At 40.7% G+C, this 18,630-nt stretch overlaps 1 protein-coding gene across 1 annotated transcript; it reads right to left on the reverse strand.

The window, feature by feature from the left end:
• Positions 1 to 401: 401 nt before the first annotated feature.
• LOC140077463 (major histocompatibility complex class I-related gene protein-like) lies at positions 402 to 15,168 on the reverse strand. Its single transcript, XM_072124687.1, has 5 exons — positions 14,996 to 15,168; positions 5,267 to 5,524; positions 4,914 to 5,189; positions 3,108 to 3,383; positions 402 to 945 (listed from the first exon to the last, which is right to left on the reverse strand). The coding sequence occupies exons 1-5, from the start codon at positions 15,051 to 15,053 to the stop codon at positions 797 to 799; spliced, it is 1,017 nt and encodes a 338-aa protein (XP_071980788.1). The 5' UTR covers positions 15,054 to 15,168; the 3' UTR covers positions 402 to 796.
• Between the last annotated feature and the right edge of the window lie 3,462 nt (positions 15,169 to 18,630).

Here is an 18,630-nt window from a genome sequence, read left to right on the forward strand (position 1 = left end):
ATTTTTTTGCGTACAGAAGGTTTTAATTTTTGCCAATGTATTAAAACATATTAATTACATATATTAATTTGTTATCCACGTGATCGGAACGACCTGAAGAATAAAGCGAAGGTTTCATTTGGAATGAAAAGGGAAAGTTGTAAATACAGAGAGCACAAGAATAAGGCACAAATACATTTATTGTCAATTTCCCCACATGTGGACTTTGTTTCCAGCTTCCCAGTACATGGCATGGGCTATAAAATACCATCACTAGGAAATGCAATTTGTTACACAAAAAACAAGCCCTCGCACCGCTCTGTACGTGGAAAAATAAAAAGTTAAGGATTTTTGAAGGTGGAGAGCAAACAAACTAAAAAGGGTCCAGTCTGAGATCTTCTTCGTGTTTTAATAAAATACACAGAATACACAATAAGCCACATTATTAGTGACACTGGAGATAGATACAATGTAGGAGTTTATTTCAGTAATGGAGGTGTAACATGAGGGTCTGGAAAGTAATAGCATAAAATGAAGCAGAAAAGTTGTTATAGTGCAGGGAGGGACAGATTCTTATATTTAATTAGTTTTGTAAAAAAAAAAAAAGCAAAAAATTGTAGAAAAACAAAAACATCAAAAGATCAGACATAGAGCGATCATAGAGCCGGCCCCTATCAGCAATGAGCCATGGACAAGCGTCTATGGGACGAGCTGCATAGAAAGTTCTCTGTGGATCCACCATGGGAGATGGAAGCAGGAAGACGCCTGAAATGTCTCGTCCTGCAACGTCTTCCAGGAGTTGTGTCACGTCCTGGACTTATCTCCGGCGGCACAAGTCCAGGTCTTCTGCTATTCTTATACTGAACACAATGATAACGATGATGAGGACGATGGCCAGGCATATGGCGGTCACTGCCCCGATGGATGGAGAAGAAGGGGCAGCGCTCGCATCTTCACCGGAAATCCCTGCAAAGTACAAAGTATCTCAGAAGAAAGATGACAAATGCACCAGCAGTGCACCCACCACACAGTCCTCAGGAGTCACTACCTGGGGTCCGGTGGTGTCTGATACCCAGGAAAGGGACATCACGTGGATTTAGCATCTAAAGAACAACAGTCAAGTATAAAACGTTTCCCTAACTCTCCACTAAACTAAAACAACTAAAACAAGCATTTTGCGCATGCGCGGTGGACGTGTTAGGCGTACTACAAGTACCAGGAAGACCTGCTGAGTGGCTGGTAACTATATACACTCCAGAGTCACAGGTATATAGTTACCAGCCTCTCAGGAGGAACCAGGACTTCCTAGTACTTGTAGTACGCCTAACACACCCACCACGCATGCGCAAAACCGTGTTACTACGCAGGAACTCAATATTGTCCAGACCTCGTGGAAAATTGTGTCAGGGCCCATAGACATTGACTAAAGCTAATACCACTACCTGTAAGTACAAGTTTATAAGCCCAAACTATCCCAGTCCCGGCCTCTACGTGGATTGAGCGGAACGTTCGTGAGTTTTAATGTCTTTCTTATTAATATAAGACTCTGAACAGACTGGAAACCTCCAGCGTCTATGCGACTTATAAAACATCATATTGGGGGTCATTTACTAAGGGCCCGATTCGCGTTTTCCCGACGTGTTACCCGAATATTTCCGATTTCCACTGAATTGCCCCGGGTTTTTGGCGCACGCGATCGGATTGTGGCGCATCGGCGCTGGCATGCACGCGACGGAAATCGGGGGGCGTGGCCGAACGAAAACCCGACGGATTCGGAAAAACCGCCGCATTTAAAACAAAAAAAGTGTGGCTTGGGACGCGCTTACCTTCACTTGGTCCGGCTCGGTAAATTTCAGGGCATTCGGATGCTTTTCAGCGCAGCAGCGCCACCTGGTGGACGGCAGAGGAACTACCTTAGTGAATCCCGGCCGGACCCGAATCCTGTGCAGAGAACGCGCCGCTGGATCGCGAATGGGCCGGGTAAGTAAATCTGCCCCAGTGTGTGGATCTCAAACATTTACGCCTGAGACGTCTGAAATATAAATGCAACATCAATTGCAAACACTTTTATTTTTCTATTTTCTGGGATATTTAATGATGTGATTGTTATTAAATATATGAAATGTTATTGGACACAGATTTCTCTGCTGGGGCTCATTATACACCATTACATTATATGATTTCAGCTTTTCGGGTATCAGCCTGATGCAGAGCACAGTACAGAGTCTGTGACATCACTGGGGACACCCCGTACATCGTCTGCAGCATTTCGGGGGAGGGGGGGTCCCAGGGGGGGGGGTCCCATTGTATTATCATATAGAGGGATACGTCTGTGTCATACATTGGAAGGGCAGGTTGGTTTCCCCCTGATGTGTCCTTACAACGTGATGTGAACCCACCCTAAATTGGTTGTATTAAGTTTCTCACTGAAGTCAAGCTCTCCCCTGTCTCTAGTGTAATTGACAACTTTGCATCCAGGTTGTCCATCACATCAGAGAGTGTATTCTGAGCCAGGGAGAGCTTGACTTCAGTCCTGAGCTCTATGTCTCATTGACATTATATACACCCAATTTACATCTTCACGTTTATGGATGATGCTTGGTACTGGCAGTGTTTTCGTAGATTTATTGCTGCTGACAAGTTCCTTTAAGTTATCTCCATTGGAATATTCAGTACTGACCCAACCACATATAGAAGGAAAGAGCTAGATCCCAGAGATAAGAAAACCAAAGTGAACATCTGCAACAGATCCCTGCACAGAAATGTACAGGAAGCAAATAGATCACAAGAAGACGTTACACAGGCGCCAGCTCTTTACTTAGTACAATGGACGTTCCCTGTTATACAATGGGTTTTTGTAACTTGCCGCCTTCCAAAAGCTGTAACGTTGTCCTGTGTTCCTACACACAGCTGTACAGGAGCTTGTGAGCCGCCTGGTCCTATGACTTAGTCATTACTCATGAGGTGAAATCATAGGAAATACCCCAACTCCAACACATAGGAAGGCGATGATGAAACAGTGTAACAGCCTCCAGGAATTAGTTACAATGTAACACGGACATCAGATCGGGAGACGGAGCAAAGTATTTGCTGCATAGAAATCTGGTCTAATAATAAGTACGACTTACTGATCTGGTGGGTGACGTTGTCCCTCATACTGCTGTGCCCCACCTTACAGCTATAAGTGTCACCAGCTCCAGAGGTCACATTGAGGGATGAAGAGGTCAGATACGTTATATCAGGGAGGGGCAGGGTCACCCTCTCCATCATCTCCTCCGGGATCTCTTCTCCGTTCTTGTACCACATCATGAAGATGTCCTTGGGGTAATGTCCATAGGCTCGGCATGAGAGGCGAAGCCCAACATCGTCCATAGGAATCTGTGTCACCCGTATTACTGGCTCCTCTGTAACAGGGAAGACAAAGGTTAATATTCACAGATTTCATGACGCACAAGTTCTTATTGTTGTCATCCTTGGTCTTTTCATCGCACATTATAGCCACCGGGGAACATCATTCTGTTGGGTTTGATATGAATGGTGCAGTATTCCCTCCCTTTGTCCCCAAAATCATACAATAATGAAGAGATTCCTGAATATACGGTTTATATAAAGTTATTTTATTCATACAAAGGCTAAATATTCTTACTTGGAGTCAAACTGTGTACAAGAAGTAAAGTTCAGCTGCCAAACATACATATTAAAGGAAACCTATCACCCGAAATCTACCGATTAAGGAGCGGAGTAAGACCCCCATGTGCCCCGTGCTGTAGGAATATTATAGGTTCGGCTTCTTGGGGAATGGAGGATGTGTCCCTTCTGCTGCTTACAATATGTGGTTTCAGGACCTGCAAAGGTCCTGAAATGGCTCTTCTTTACATGTGTATTGAGAGCAGGAACAGATGTACTAGGATTTCATGGGTGAATGTAGCAGTGAACCTAAACTCTCTACTGCTCTGGGTCCCATCCACTAGGAATATCTCCATGCCAGGTCTAACACTCGTACTGACTTTGGGTGTTAAGAGACATTACTTGTAAGTGTCATGTTCTGCTGTGTAGCAGGTGACTGCGCCCCTAATGTTGCCCCCCATTTTGCTGAAGGTGGTGCTGCCTGATGCATGAGGCTCAACTTGCCTCCTGGCTGGTGCACCCTTGGGTGAAGGTCCTTCTCAGTAAAATATTAAAGAGAACCTGTCACCAGGGACCTCATTGTCACTAAAGACAGATGGTAAAAGCCCATGACACCTGCAGTGCACATCGGCCTCTCTGCTTTTCTAAGCATTTGCATTACAATATAATCGTGTGTTATAACTTACCTTGCATCCTGACAAAATCCTGGGGTAGTCACCGGGGTTGGGCTATGGTTTGGATGCATTTCAAAAAACAACATGTGCCTTGTCTGAGCTGTAGGCTGCCTCCATCTTTGTGCTCCTGTGCAGCTTGTCCCTCCCCCACTGATGTCATCTCACCAGACTGTGACCTCTGAGAAGGAGCAGGAGGTGGAGCTGTACAGGAGCACAAAGGCGGGGGCTAAGATTTGAGGAGTGAGTAACACAGACAAGTCACATGTTGTTTTTTGAAATGCACCCAAACCCAACCCCTGGGACTACCCCAGGATTTTGTCAGGATTTAGACAATTATACTGTAATGCAAATTCTTATAAAAAGCAGAGAGGCAGCTGTGCACTACAGGTGTAATTGGCTTCTGCAACCTGTCTTTAGTGAAAATGAGGTCCCTGGTGACAGGTTCCCTTTAAATGCGTGGTTTGGTTGACCATGGACCCCTAGAAGGTTTGGGCCTGAGCTATTGCCGTCTACTGGCTTTAGCCTCTGTTGTACTGTGGAGGGACTCCATACAGATTAGGGGAGCGTTGTCTATACGAGTCTCTGTAAGGAGAGCTCCTCCATCCTGTTTCCCGTAGTATTTTCCAGCCTTACCTCTCCTATAGAAGGTGCAGTTCCCCAGTGACAGCAGCTCGGTGATGTGGGGTATACAGGTGTTCACCAGGTTGTGCCGGATTCCTTGTAATATGGTGGAATTTGAGTTAAATCTCTTTGCAAATTTCTCGGCGCCCGGTGTCTCCGCTATGAAGTGCGCGGCCTCCATGTCCATATACATGAAGGGTTTCCCATCATAGTGGTAAGTGAATGTGCCCCGGACGGAGCCGTTCTGATGGAGCGAGCATCCAGCTAATACCTGGAGAACATGGAAGCCTGGAAACAGGAAAAGCATGCGGAGGGTTAGAATCCTGCAATGGGGCCGTAGCACTAACTGGACCGGGGCCACTTACCCTCCGTCTGCCCCAGGGATCTGGAGATGGTAAGTAGAAGGGTTTGTGCATTTTTCTGCACTTTATTAAAAAACCAACTTGCGTTCAGAAAAGATGAAAATGGACTTTGGAACCAGGAAACTTTAGGCTCCACCACCTCGCGGTCACTGTCATATCGCATGAGTGTGATGTCATCCAGGGCCCGGGTCATGCTGTATAGCGGGAGGTCATAGGTCGGCTCACTGGTCACAGTCACATAGAAATAGTGAGTGTGGAGACCTGCGTGATACATACAGGGGGGTAGTTACACCCAGATCACATCACATTACTATATACTGTATCTCACATGCCTTATACATGGTACAGGGGGGGAGTTACACCCAGATCACATCACATTACTATATACTGTATCTCACATGCCTTATACATGGTACAGGGGGGGAGTTACACCCAGATCACATCACATTACTATATACTGTATCTCACATGCCTTATACATGGTACAGGGGGGTAGTTACACCCAGATCACATCATATTACTATATACTGTATCTCACATGCCTTATACATGGTACAGGGGGGAGTTACACCAGATCACATCACATTACTATATACTGTATCTCACATGCCTTATACATGGTACAGGGGGGGGAGTTACACCCAGATCACATCATATTACTATATACTGTATCTCACATGCCTTATACATGGTACAGGGGGTAGTTACACCCAGATCACATCACATTACTATATACTGTATCTCACATGCCTTATACATGGTACAGGGGGGTAGTTACACCCAGATCACATCACATTACTATATATACTGTATCTCACATGCCTTATACATGGTACAGGGGGGTAGTTACACCCAGATCACATCACATTACTATATATACTGTATCTCACATGCCTTATACATGGTACAGGGGGGGAGTTACACCAGATCACATCACATTACTATATATACTGTATCTCACATGCCTTATACATGGTACAGGGGGGGAGTTACACCAGATCACATCACATTACTATATATACTGTATCTCACATGCCTTATACATGGTACAGGGGGGGAGTTACACCCAGATCACATCACATTACTATATATACTGTATCTCACATGCCTTATACATGGTACAGGGGGGGGGGTTACACCCAGATCACATCACATTACTATATACTGTATCTCACATGCCTTATACATGGTACAGGGGGGTAGTTACACCCAGATCACATCACATTACTATATATACTGTATCTCACATGCCTTATACATTAGTGGACATTGGTCGTCTATAAGAACCAGGATAATCGCCGAAGTTTTATCATCTGAGTAGAGAAGACCAAAGGACCCCTATAACTATCATGTGGTCTGTTGGGGTTACACAGGGTTGGACTGGACCACCAGACTACCAAAGGATCCTCCAAGGGGCCCAGGCTCTAGTACAGTGGTGGCGAACCTATAGCACTGGTGCCAGAGGTGGCACTCAGAGCCCTTTCTGTGGGCCCCCAGGCCATTGACCCCAAGACAGAGCTCACCAAACAGGACCAAATCCACCGAATCTTCCTGCAGTCCCAGGCAACTTATGAGATGCTGCTCTCAGTGCTATTTTAAAGCGACACTTCATTGTCTGTTTGGAACTGCAGTAAAAGTGAGAAAGTGTTGATAGAACTGCAATATCTTTGTAGGTCATCCTACCGGACCCTCCATTCTTACTGTACAGAGAGACCCTGGTGAGAAGCTACAATGAGAGTCTGAATGTGCTCTCCTTCTTTCAACTGTATTGGTGGCCTCAAGGGGCCGATACGATTGATAGATGTTGAAGAGCAGGTAGCAATAAGTTACTGCTTAAAATGAAATGTTGGCACTTTGCGGTAAATAAGTCGATTTTGGTTATAGTTTGGGCACTCGGTCTCTTAAAGGTTCACCGTCACTGCTCTAGTACAATAATGGTGCCCAATATTAGCCAACTCAATTTAAAGAATATTGTGGTCTATCTTCTAGAAGATGAAGGGTTTTGGTCAGGGTGCGACTAGGAGAGGCTTGACTCGAAGACTTCTGTATGTGGCTCCCCTTCTTCTTAAACATAAAAAATTCATATTTACTGTATATATACATATTATATACATACATAAGGTATGCACACATCACAAACATACATACACTATATACACATCACACACACATAAATGCAGGATATACAAATCACAAACATACATACACTATATACATATCATATACACACACTATATACAGATACATGCAGGATATACACATCACATACACATACATACAGTATATACATATATACACACACTAGATACACATACATGCAGGGTATACACATCACATATACAAACATGCAGGATATACACATCACACATACAAACATGCAGGATATACACATCACACATACAAACATGCAGGATATACACATCTCATATACAAACATGCAGGGTATACACTTCACATACACATGCATGCAGTATATAAATATATACACACACTAGATACACATACATGCAGGGTATACACATCACACATACAAACATGCAGGATATACACATCACACATACAAACATGCAGGATATACACATCATATACACATACATGCAGGATATACACATCACATATACATACATGCAGGATATACACATCACATATACAAACATGCAGGATATACACATCACATATACAAACATGCAGGATATACACATCACACATACAAACATGCAGGATATACACATGATATACACATACATGCAGGATATACACATTACATATACATACATGCAGGCTATACACATCACATAAATATACATGCAGGATATACACATCATATACACATACATGCAGGATATACACATCACATATACAAACATGCAGGATATACACATCACATAAACATACATGAAGGATATACACATCACATATACAAACATGAAGAATATACACATCACATATACATACATGCAGGATATACACATCACATACACATACATGCAGGATATACACATCACATACACATACATGCAGGATATACACATCACATAAACATACATGCAAGATATACACATCACATAAACATACATGCAGGATATACACATCACATACACATACATGCAGGATATACACATCACATAAACATACATGCAGGATATACACATCACATATACATACATGCAGGATATACACATCACATATACATACATGCAGGATATACACATCACACATACAAACATGCAGGTTATACACATCACATATACATACATGCAGGATATACACATCACATATACAAACATGCAGGATATACACATCACAAGCATACATACACTATATACATATCATATACACACACTATATACAGATACATGCAGGATATATACATCACATACACATACATACAGTAAATACATATATACACACACTAGATACACATACATGCAGGGTATACACATCACATATACAAACATGCAGGATATACACATCACACATACAAACATGCAGGATATACACATCACACATACAAACATGCAGGATATACACATCACACATAAAAACATGCAGGATATACACATCACACATAAAAACATGCAGGATATACACATCACACATACAAACATGCAGGATATACACATCTCATATACAAACATGCAGGGTATACACATCACATATACAAACATGCAGGATATACACATCACATACACATGCGTGCAGTATATAAAAATATACACACACTAGATACACATATATGCAGGGTATACACATCACACATACAAACATGCAGGATATACACATCACACATACAAACATGCAGGATATACACATCATATACACATACATGCAGGATATACACATCACATATACATACATGCAGGATATACACATCACATCTACATACATGCAGGATATACACATCACATACACATACATGCAGGATATACACATCACATATACAAACAGGCAGGATATACACATCACATATGCAAACATGCAGGATATACACATCACATATACATACATGCAGGATATACACATCACATATACATACATGCAGGATATACACATCACATACACATACATGCAGGATATACACATCACATACACATACATGCAGGATATACACATCACATACACATACATGCAGGATATACACATCACATATACATACATGCAGGATATACACATCACATACACATACATGCAGGATATACACATCACATATACAAACATGCAGGATATACACATCACATATACAAACATGCAGGATATACACATGATATACACATACATGCAGGATATACACATGATATACACATACATGCAGGATATACACATGATATACACATACATGCAGGATATACACATCACATATACAAACATGCAGGATATACACATCACATATACAAACATGCAGGATATACACATGATATACACAAACATGCAGGATATACACATGATATACACATACATGCAGGATATACACATCACATATACATACATGCAGGATATACACATCACATACACATACATGCAGGATATACACATCACATATACATACATGCAGGATATACACATCACATATACATACATGCAGGATATACACATCACATACACATACATGCAGGATATACACATCACATATACATACATGCAGGATATACACATCACATACACATACATGCAGGATATACACATCACATACACATACATGCAGGATATACACATCACATATACATACATGCAGGATATACACATCACATACACATACATGCAGGATATACACATCACATATACAAACATGCAGGATATACACATCACATATACAAACATGCAGGATATACACATGATATACACATACATGCAGGATATACACATCACATAAACATACATGCAGGATATACACATCACATACACATACATGCAGGTTATACACATCACACATACAAACATGCAGGATATACACATCACATATACATACATGCAGGATATACACATCACATATACAAACATGCAGGATATACACATTACATATACAAACAAGCAGGATATACACATCACATACACATACATGCAGAATATACACATCACATAAATATACATGCAGGATATACACATCATATACACATACATGCAGGATATACACATCACATATACAAACATGCAGGATATACACATCACATAAACATACATGAAGGATATACACATCACATATACAAACATGCAGGATATACACATCACATATACATACATGCAGGATATACACATTACATACACATATATGCAGGATATACACATCACATACACATACATGCAGGATATACACATCACATAAACATACATGAAGGATATACACATTACATACACATACATGCAGGATATACACATCACATAAACATACATGCAGGATATACACATCACATATACAAACATGCAGGATATACACATTACATATACATACATGCAGGATATACACATCACATAAACATACATGCAGGATATACACATCACATATACATACATGCAGGATATACACATCACACATACAAACATGCAGGATATACACATCACATAAACATACATGCAGGATATACACATCACATATACATACATGCAGGATATACACATCACACATACAAACATGCAGGATATACACATCACATATACATACATGCAGGATATACACATCACATATACAAACATGCAGGATATACACATCACATAAACATACATGGAGGATATACACATCACATATACAAACATGCAGGATATACACATCACATATACATACATGAAGGATATACACATCACATATACAAACATGCAGGATATACACATCACATATACATACATGCAGGATATACACATCACATATACAAACATGCAGGATATACACATCACATTTACAAACATGCAGGATATACACATCACATATACATACATGCAGGATATACACATCACATATACATACATGCAGGATATACACATCACACATACAAACATGCAGGATATACACATGATATACACATACATGCAGGATATACACATCACACATACAAACATGCAGGATATACACATCACATATACATACATGCAGGATATACACATCACATATACAAACATGCAGGATATACACATCACATAAACATACATGCAGGATATACACATCACATATACAAACATGCAGGATATACACATCACATATACATACATGCAGGATATACACATCACATATACAAACATGCAGGATATACACATCACACATACAAACATGCAGGATATACACATGATATACACATACATGCATGATATACACATCACATATACATAACATGCAGGATATACACATCACACATACAAACATGCAGGATATACACATCGCACATACAAACATGCAGGATATACACATGATATACACATACATGCAAGATATACACATCACATATACATAACATGCAGGATATACACATCACATATACATACATGCAGGATATACACATCACATATACATACATGCAGGATATACACATCACATACACATACATGCAGGATATACACATCACATACACATACATGCAGGATATACACATCACATACACATACATTCAGGATATACACATTACATACACATACATGCAGGATATACACATCACATATACATACATGCAGGATATACACATCATATACACATACATGCAGGATATACACATCACATACACATACATGCAGGATATACACATCACATATACATACATGCAGGATATACACATCACATACACATACATTCAGGATATACACATTACATACACATACATTCAGGATATACACATTACATACACATACATGCAGGATATACACATCACATATACATACATGCAGGATATACACATCATATACACATACATGCAGGATATACACATCACATACACATACATGCAGGATATACACATCACATACACATACATTCAGGATATACACATTACATACACATACATGCAGGATATACACATCACATATACATACATGCAGGATATACACATCATATACACATACATGCAGGATATACACATCACATACACATACATGCAGGATATACACATTACATACACATACATGGAGGATATACACATCACATATACATACATGCAGGAAATACACATCACATACACATACATGCAGGATATACACATTACATACACATACATGGAGGATATACACATCACATACACATACATGCAGGATATACACATCACATACACATACATGCAGGATATACACATTACATACACATACATGGAGGATATACACATCACATATACATACATGCAGGATATACACATCACATACACATACATTCAGGATATACACATTACATACACATACATGCAGGATATACACATCACATATACATACATGCAGGATATACACATCATATACACATACATGCAGGATATACACATCACATACACATACATGCAGGATATACACATCACATACACATACATTCAGGATATACACATTACATACACATACATGCAGGATATACACATCACATATACATACATGCAGGATATACACATCATATACACATAACATGCAGGATATACACATCACATACACATACATTCAGGATATACACATTACATACACATACATGCAGGATATACACATCACATATACATACATGCAGGATATACACATCATATACACATACATGCAGGATATACACATCACATACACATACATGCAGGATATACACATCACATATACATGCATGCAGGATATACACATCACATACACATACATTCAGGATATACACATTACATACACATACATGCAGGATATACACATCACATATACATACATGCAGGATATACACATCATATACACATACATGCAGGATATACACATCACATACACATACATGCAGGATATACACATCACATACACATACATTCAGGATATACACATTACATACACATACATGCAGGATATACACATCACATATACATACATGCAGGATATACACATCATATACACATACATGCAGGATATACACATCACATACACATACATGCAGGATATACACATTACATACACATACATGGAGGATATACACATCACATATACATACATGCAGGATATACACATCACATACACATACATGCAGGATATACACATTACATACACATACATGGAGGATATACACATCACATACACATACATGCAGGATATACACATCACATACACATACATGCAGGATATACACATTACATACACATACATGGAGGATATACACATCACATATACATACATGCAGGATATACACATCACATACACATACATTCAGGATATACACATTACATACACATACATGCAGGATATACACATCACATATACATACATGCAGGATATACACATCATATACACATACATGCAGGATATACACATCACATACACATACATGCAGGATATACACATCACATACACATACATTCAGGATATACACATTACATACACATACATGCAGGATATACACATCACAGATACATACATGCAGGATATACACATCATATATACATACATGCAGGATATACACATCACATACACACATTCAGGATATACACATTACATACACATACATGCAGGATATACACATCACATATACATACATGAAGGATATACACATCACATACACATAGATGCAGGATATACACATCACATACACATAGATGCAGGATATACACATCACATACACATACATGCAGGATATACACATCACATAAACATACATGCAGGATATACACATCACATATACATACACGCAGGATATACACATCACATACACATACATGAAGGATATACACATCACATATACATACATGCAGGATATACACATCACACATGTATATACATTTACAGAAAATACATTTAAGTTGAATTTGTATGTAAGTCTGAACAGGTAAATTTATTTTTGTCCCTGGGACAAGTGGAATTTCAAAAATTTTGGTTATCCTGCGAAGAAATGATAACAATAAGCCATTTTGCCGATACCTTACACTGGATTATTGTGGCCTGGGGGGAATCCAGAGGTACGTCTGTAACTAGGGGTCGTTTGTAAATTGGGAGTCCTTACAGGACACCTACCACCAGGATGAAGGATTGTAAACCAAGCACTGACATACTGGTGAGCACCCCTCTGCCAGGATCTGCTCTTCTTTAGGCTTCCTATGTCCTTGTTTTTTAGAAAAAAAAAGCTTTACGAACTATGCAAATGAGCCTCAGGGGCTTCAGTCTCCTTTTGCTTTAATTTGGATAATTTTAAAAAGCCCTTTTCTTGTAGAAACCAGAGCATAAGAAGCTAAAAACAGAGCAGATCCGGCCAAAAGGGGCGCACACCAGGATGTCAGTGCTGGGTTTACAGTCCTTCATCCTGGTGGTAGATTTCCTGTATAGAGCTCTGCGTTCCCGTCACTGTGTAGATACATGACGTTCTAGCTGCCGGTCACCACCCAAGGCTCAGGACAGAGTAACACGGTGTATATCACCTGTATCACCTGAAATGAGAAACTTATTTATTGCATTATCCGATTCTATCGCCCGACAATCGTGAGGTCTGCACATTCTACTGTCTACAGAGATTTTATATGATAACTAAACTGTCCGGATATTAAAGCAGGAAGCTCAGAGACACCAGGGAATGACTGCGACCATCAGAAGAAGCTCCGGTCACTGGAGTAACTTTACCTGCAGAAGTGATGGACCAGGTGAGGAGCAGGACCTCGGGCAGAACCCATCCACTCATCCTGCTGCAGCCTCCTCGTCTTCCTCAGGACTGGCGCAGCTTATACTCTGATACCACAGTCTCTACGTCCAGGAGCCTTGAGCTGTGTCTCCACATGACCTGAAGATTAGAAAAATAATATCTTTAATTTCTACATCGGATCAGATGAACCTGTGAAACCTAAAGCAGGTCCAAGACAGAAAGGGTTAATTTATATCAGTACTAAATCCATAAAGCCAATAACAAAAGAAACAAAACTGGAAGGCGGTGCTCCTGAAATGTCTTAATTCTATTCTTAAAGGGGTTTTCCTCCCATGAAAACAAGTTATCAGAAATATACAGAAGATAACAAAATAACACATTCCCTAATTCCCTGCAATGCACAGATGTCATTCCAACCTGTCTCTATCAGTCCTGGGATATAGAATTTTGGTTGCCTGGAGGATCCTATGGTAAATCTTCTGACTATGGTCGGATTCTTCTCATGAATAGCTTCTCTTGTCTGCACACTGCGGTGCTCTCTGCCTCCTGCCCCTCCCCCATGTATTACAAGACCAGCTCAGACACAGGCACTTCCTGCCGGCAAGCAGCAGTGTGCAAAGACTATTAGCTAGAGACAGGTAGGTTTTTTATAGGAGAGCTGACTGCGTGTTTTATTGATTAGGTGAGGGAGCAGAGCTGAGAATGTCATTGTGTGTTATATCCATCTCATGAATCTCATCATCTCTGATCTGTCTCATCTCTCTTTCTATGTGTCAGATACTAGTGAATGTACAGAAGATAAATGAAAGTGTATATTAACCCTGTACCCTGATAATCTAAGCACATTGTCAGCACACGGCATCTCACAGTACAGAGGGATCATGAAGTGTCTGCTCAGAGAGTCCCCACTCACACTCTGGAACACTGCTGTGCTCCAGAGGAACAAGACCGTGTCAGCTTCAGCTCCACCTGTTAGATTAATTCTGGGGTATAAAGCGACAGGTAAGTATTATCTGCCCCGATCACAATCTCATCTGCCTTATTCTCCACACACTTCAATAACAGGTAAGTGGTAATCATCACCTCTTAGAGCAGTTATCAGTCTGTACTGTCTTGTAGCTGGGGCTATGCTCCTGGCGGAGGGGGCTGTTGGGAAACTTACCTGCTCACTTGTGGTAGGTTGAATCTTGGACGCGGATCCTTGCAGTACAGAGGCCGGTAGGATTGGCGCAGCTCCTGCTCCTCTCACTCTCTTGTATAATGAATATCTATAATTCCTAAAGTATCACATTCACCTGCATCGTGTGAAATGTTACTACTCACCTGCTCCTTCAGGTACAAAATGGAAATGGAGCTCAGGGCAGTTTATAAAAATTCTAAAAACCAAAAAAAGCTCCATATTCGTAACTGTGCTGTTTCTTTGGTCTTTCCATAACCTACAAATACAATAATACAGAGGATCACAAAGAGAGAGACAATCTTATCATTGATGTGTGTGCAGCATGGCTGCCGGGGGCAACAAGGTGGGTTTATGGCCTAGAGGTGCAGGGCTCTTACTTTGCGCCCTAGGATGTCACATTGGCCTTATTCTTGATGGTGTTGACCGACATCAATCTGGACTGAAAGTGATGCAGTGAGGGGACTGTAAGGATCCCGCTGGGGCACCCCGGGTGGTAACGGCCCAGGCTGATGGTACAAAGGAGGCATTAATGATAAAGACACAAGCTCAGACAGATGATTCAAACTCACAATTCTTTATCTCGACAAGACTCCACCAGTAGCGGTACAGCAGACAGTGCAGCACCCTGGTAGAAAGCAGGCCTCAGGCAGGGCTGGCTGAGTGCAGGCCATAGCTGAGGCCTGGATGACTCCTTAGGGCTGGAGGCCGTGTTTCATGAGATACATCCCTGAATCGGGGGCTAGATAAATCAGATACAACTCTGCAGTGATGGTCCCCAGACTGTCCCCTTCATAGGGGCTAAATCTCAACATGTCTGTCCCCCACCAACTGTCCACTCCGCAGTAACCACGGAGGAAATGCCATTTGTCACCTTTGAGTTCTCCCTTATAGCAGGTTCTGGATGAAACAGCCAATAGGAAGCTCCTCCTTATCCACAGTTTAGTTCATGGGGTTTCACCATTACTGGTTCCTGCAGCCAATGCCGGGCGGATCGGCAGGAACTTTACCAGGGGAGGATAAAAGTAAGAGTTTTGTATTAGTGGCCAATCCCTTTAACCATGGGTTGTATAGGCCATGTGATACTCATGCAGGGTATATGGGATTTATCTGAGATTGCTGAGGGAAATTATTATCAGTAGTTCTGATTAATGGGCAGATATGATACAGATATTATTCATCAATGTATTGATTGTTCTTTATCATATGAATGATTTGGGGATCAGATAAGAGGCCATTAACCCCTTAGCGATGTGCGATGTATCTGTACGTTACACGTGGGCTGCGGGTGCCCGGAGGGGTCAATTCACCCCCTTTCCCTAGAACTGATATAAATATAAATAAACAGTATAAATCATAAACACATCAGGTATCTCCACGTCCCAAAATGTCCGATCTATCAAAATATAATAACTTGTTTACTCCGTGTTTAACCCCAAAACGGAAATTAGCGCCCAAAGTCGAAAATTATTAAAAATTCAATAAAAAGTGATCAAAAGGTCGTACAGTCCTTAACCCTTTCCCGACCCGTGATGTAATAGCACAATGTTTCATTATCAGGAATAGACAATCATTTGTATCTTGTGAGGGATTTCCGGGTGGACAGCACTTACCTGCCATGGGGGAGCCCTGAATGTGATGTATAATACAGACAATGCCCGTCCTGTCCATCTCTGCTGAGTGATAAGAAGATCCGATCAGACAGAACCGAGATGGAGGAACCTTCCTTCTTATTTACTCACCACAAATATCCCAGATACATGATCCGTCCTGGAATGTTATAGTGTTATAATAAGTAAATATACAACGCTACATTGATAAAATGATACATCTATTCATATGGAGAATATATACTTGAAATAACTAGGAGACTTAACCCCTTGTACTCCCCATGCTTCCATTTTTCAGTTTCCCAGAACAGACTATTAAATGGCACCACTAGAAAGTGTAATAGTCGTGTAAAAAACAAGTCCTCATGCTGCTTTCCATTTGGAAAATAAAGTTATGGAATTTGGAACACATGAGGTAAAAATGGAAACGAAAATGTAAAATATTATCTCACTTCATCTGACAACAAAATAGCCAAATAAAGCGCACAGTCCAACAAAAGTGAGCAGCGCGACCCTTAGTAAATGAGCCCCGATATGTTTACACCTCATATCCTGGTGATGCCATCTATTGGATGTGGATCCCCCAGATATTAATAACAGTGTAATCGCCTGCGGACTACTCTTACATCATCCTAGAAGGAATGTGGCCAGACATGGGGACGGCTTCATATAACAGCGGGTCGGTTCTGTTATGGTTTGGGCAGATCTGAGCCTGAACCAGTTTTACCAGTTGGGAGGTTGGAGGCTCTAAAGGATTAAGAGAGATTTTATTGTGTTTTGTTATTGCAATTTATGCAAAACCAGAAGTTGTTAAAAAATGATCAAAACA

This window comes from Engystomops pustulosus, chromosome 9 (genome assembly GCF_040894005.1).
Source record: "Engystomops pustulosus chromosome 9, aEngPut4.maternal, whole genome shotgun sequence".
Taxonomy (NCBI): Eukaryota; Metazoa; Chordata; class Amphibia; order Anura; family Leptodactylidae; genus Engystomops; species Engystomops pustulosus.

What these genes read in the sequence shown, in the direction of transcription:
- LOC140077463 (XM_072124687.1), bottom strand. Translation starts at nt 15,053, where the DNA reads ATGAGTGGATGGGTTCTGCCCGAGGTCCTGCTCCTCACCTGGTCCATC. An exon ending in CTGGTCCATCACTTCTGCAG is followed by an intron (nt 5,525 to 14,995) that starts GTAAAGTTACTC and finishes TGTATCACGCAG; the next exon opens with GTCTCCACACTCACTATTTC. An exon ending in CAACGTCACCCACCAGATCA is followed by an intron (nt 946 to 3,107) that starts GTAAGTCGTACT and finishes TGTACTTTGCAG; the next exon opens with GGATTTCCGGTGAAGATGCG.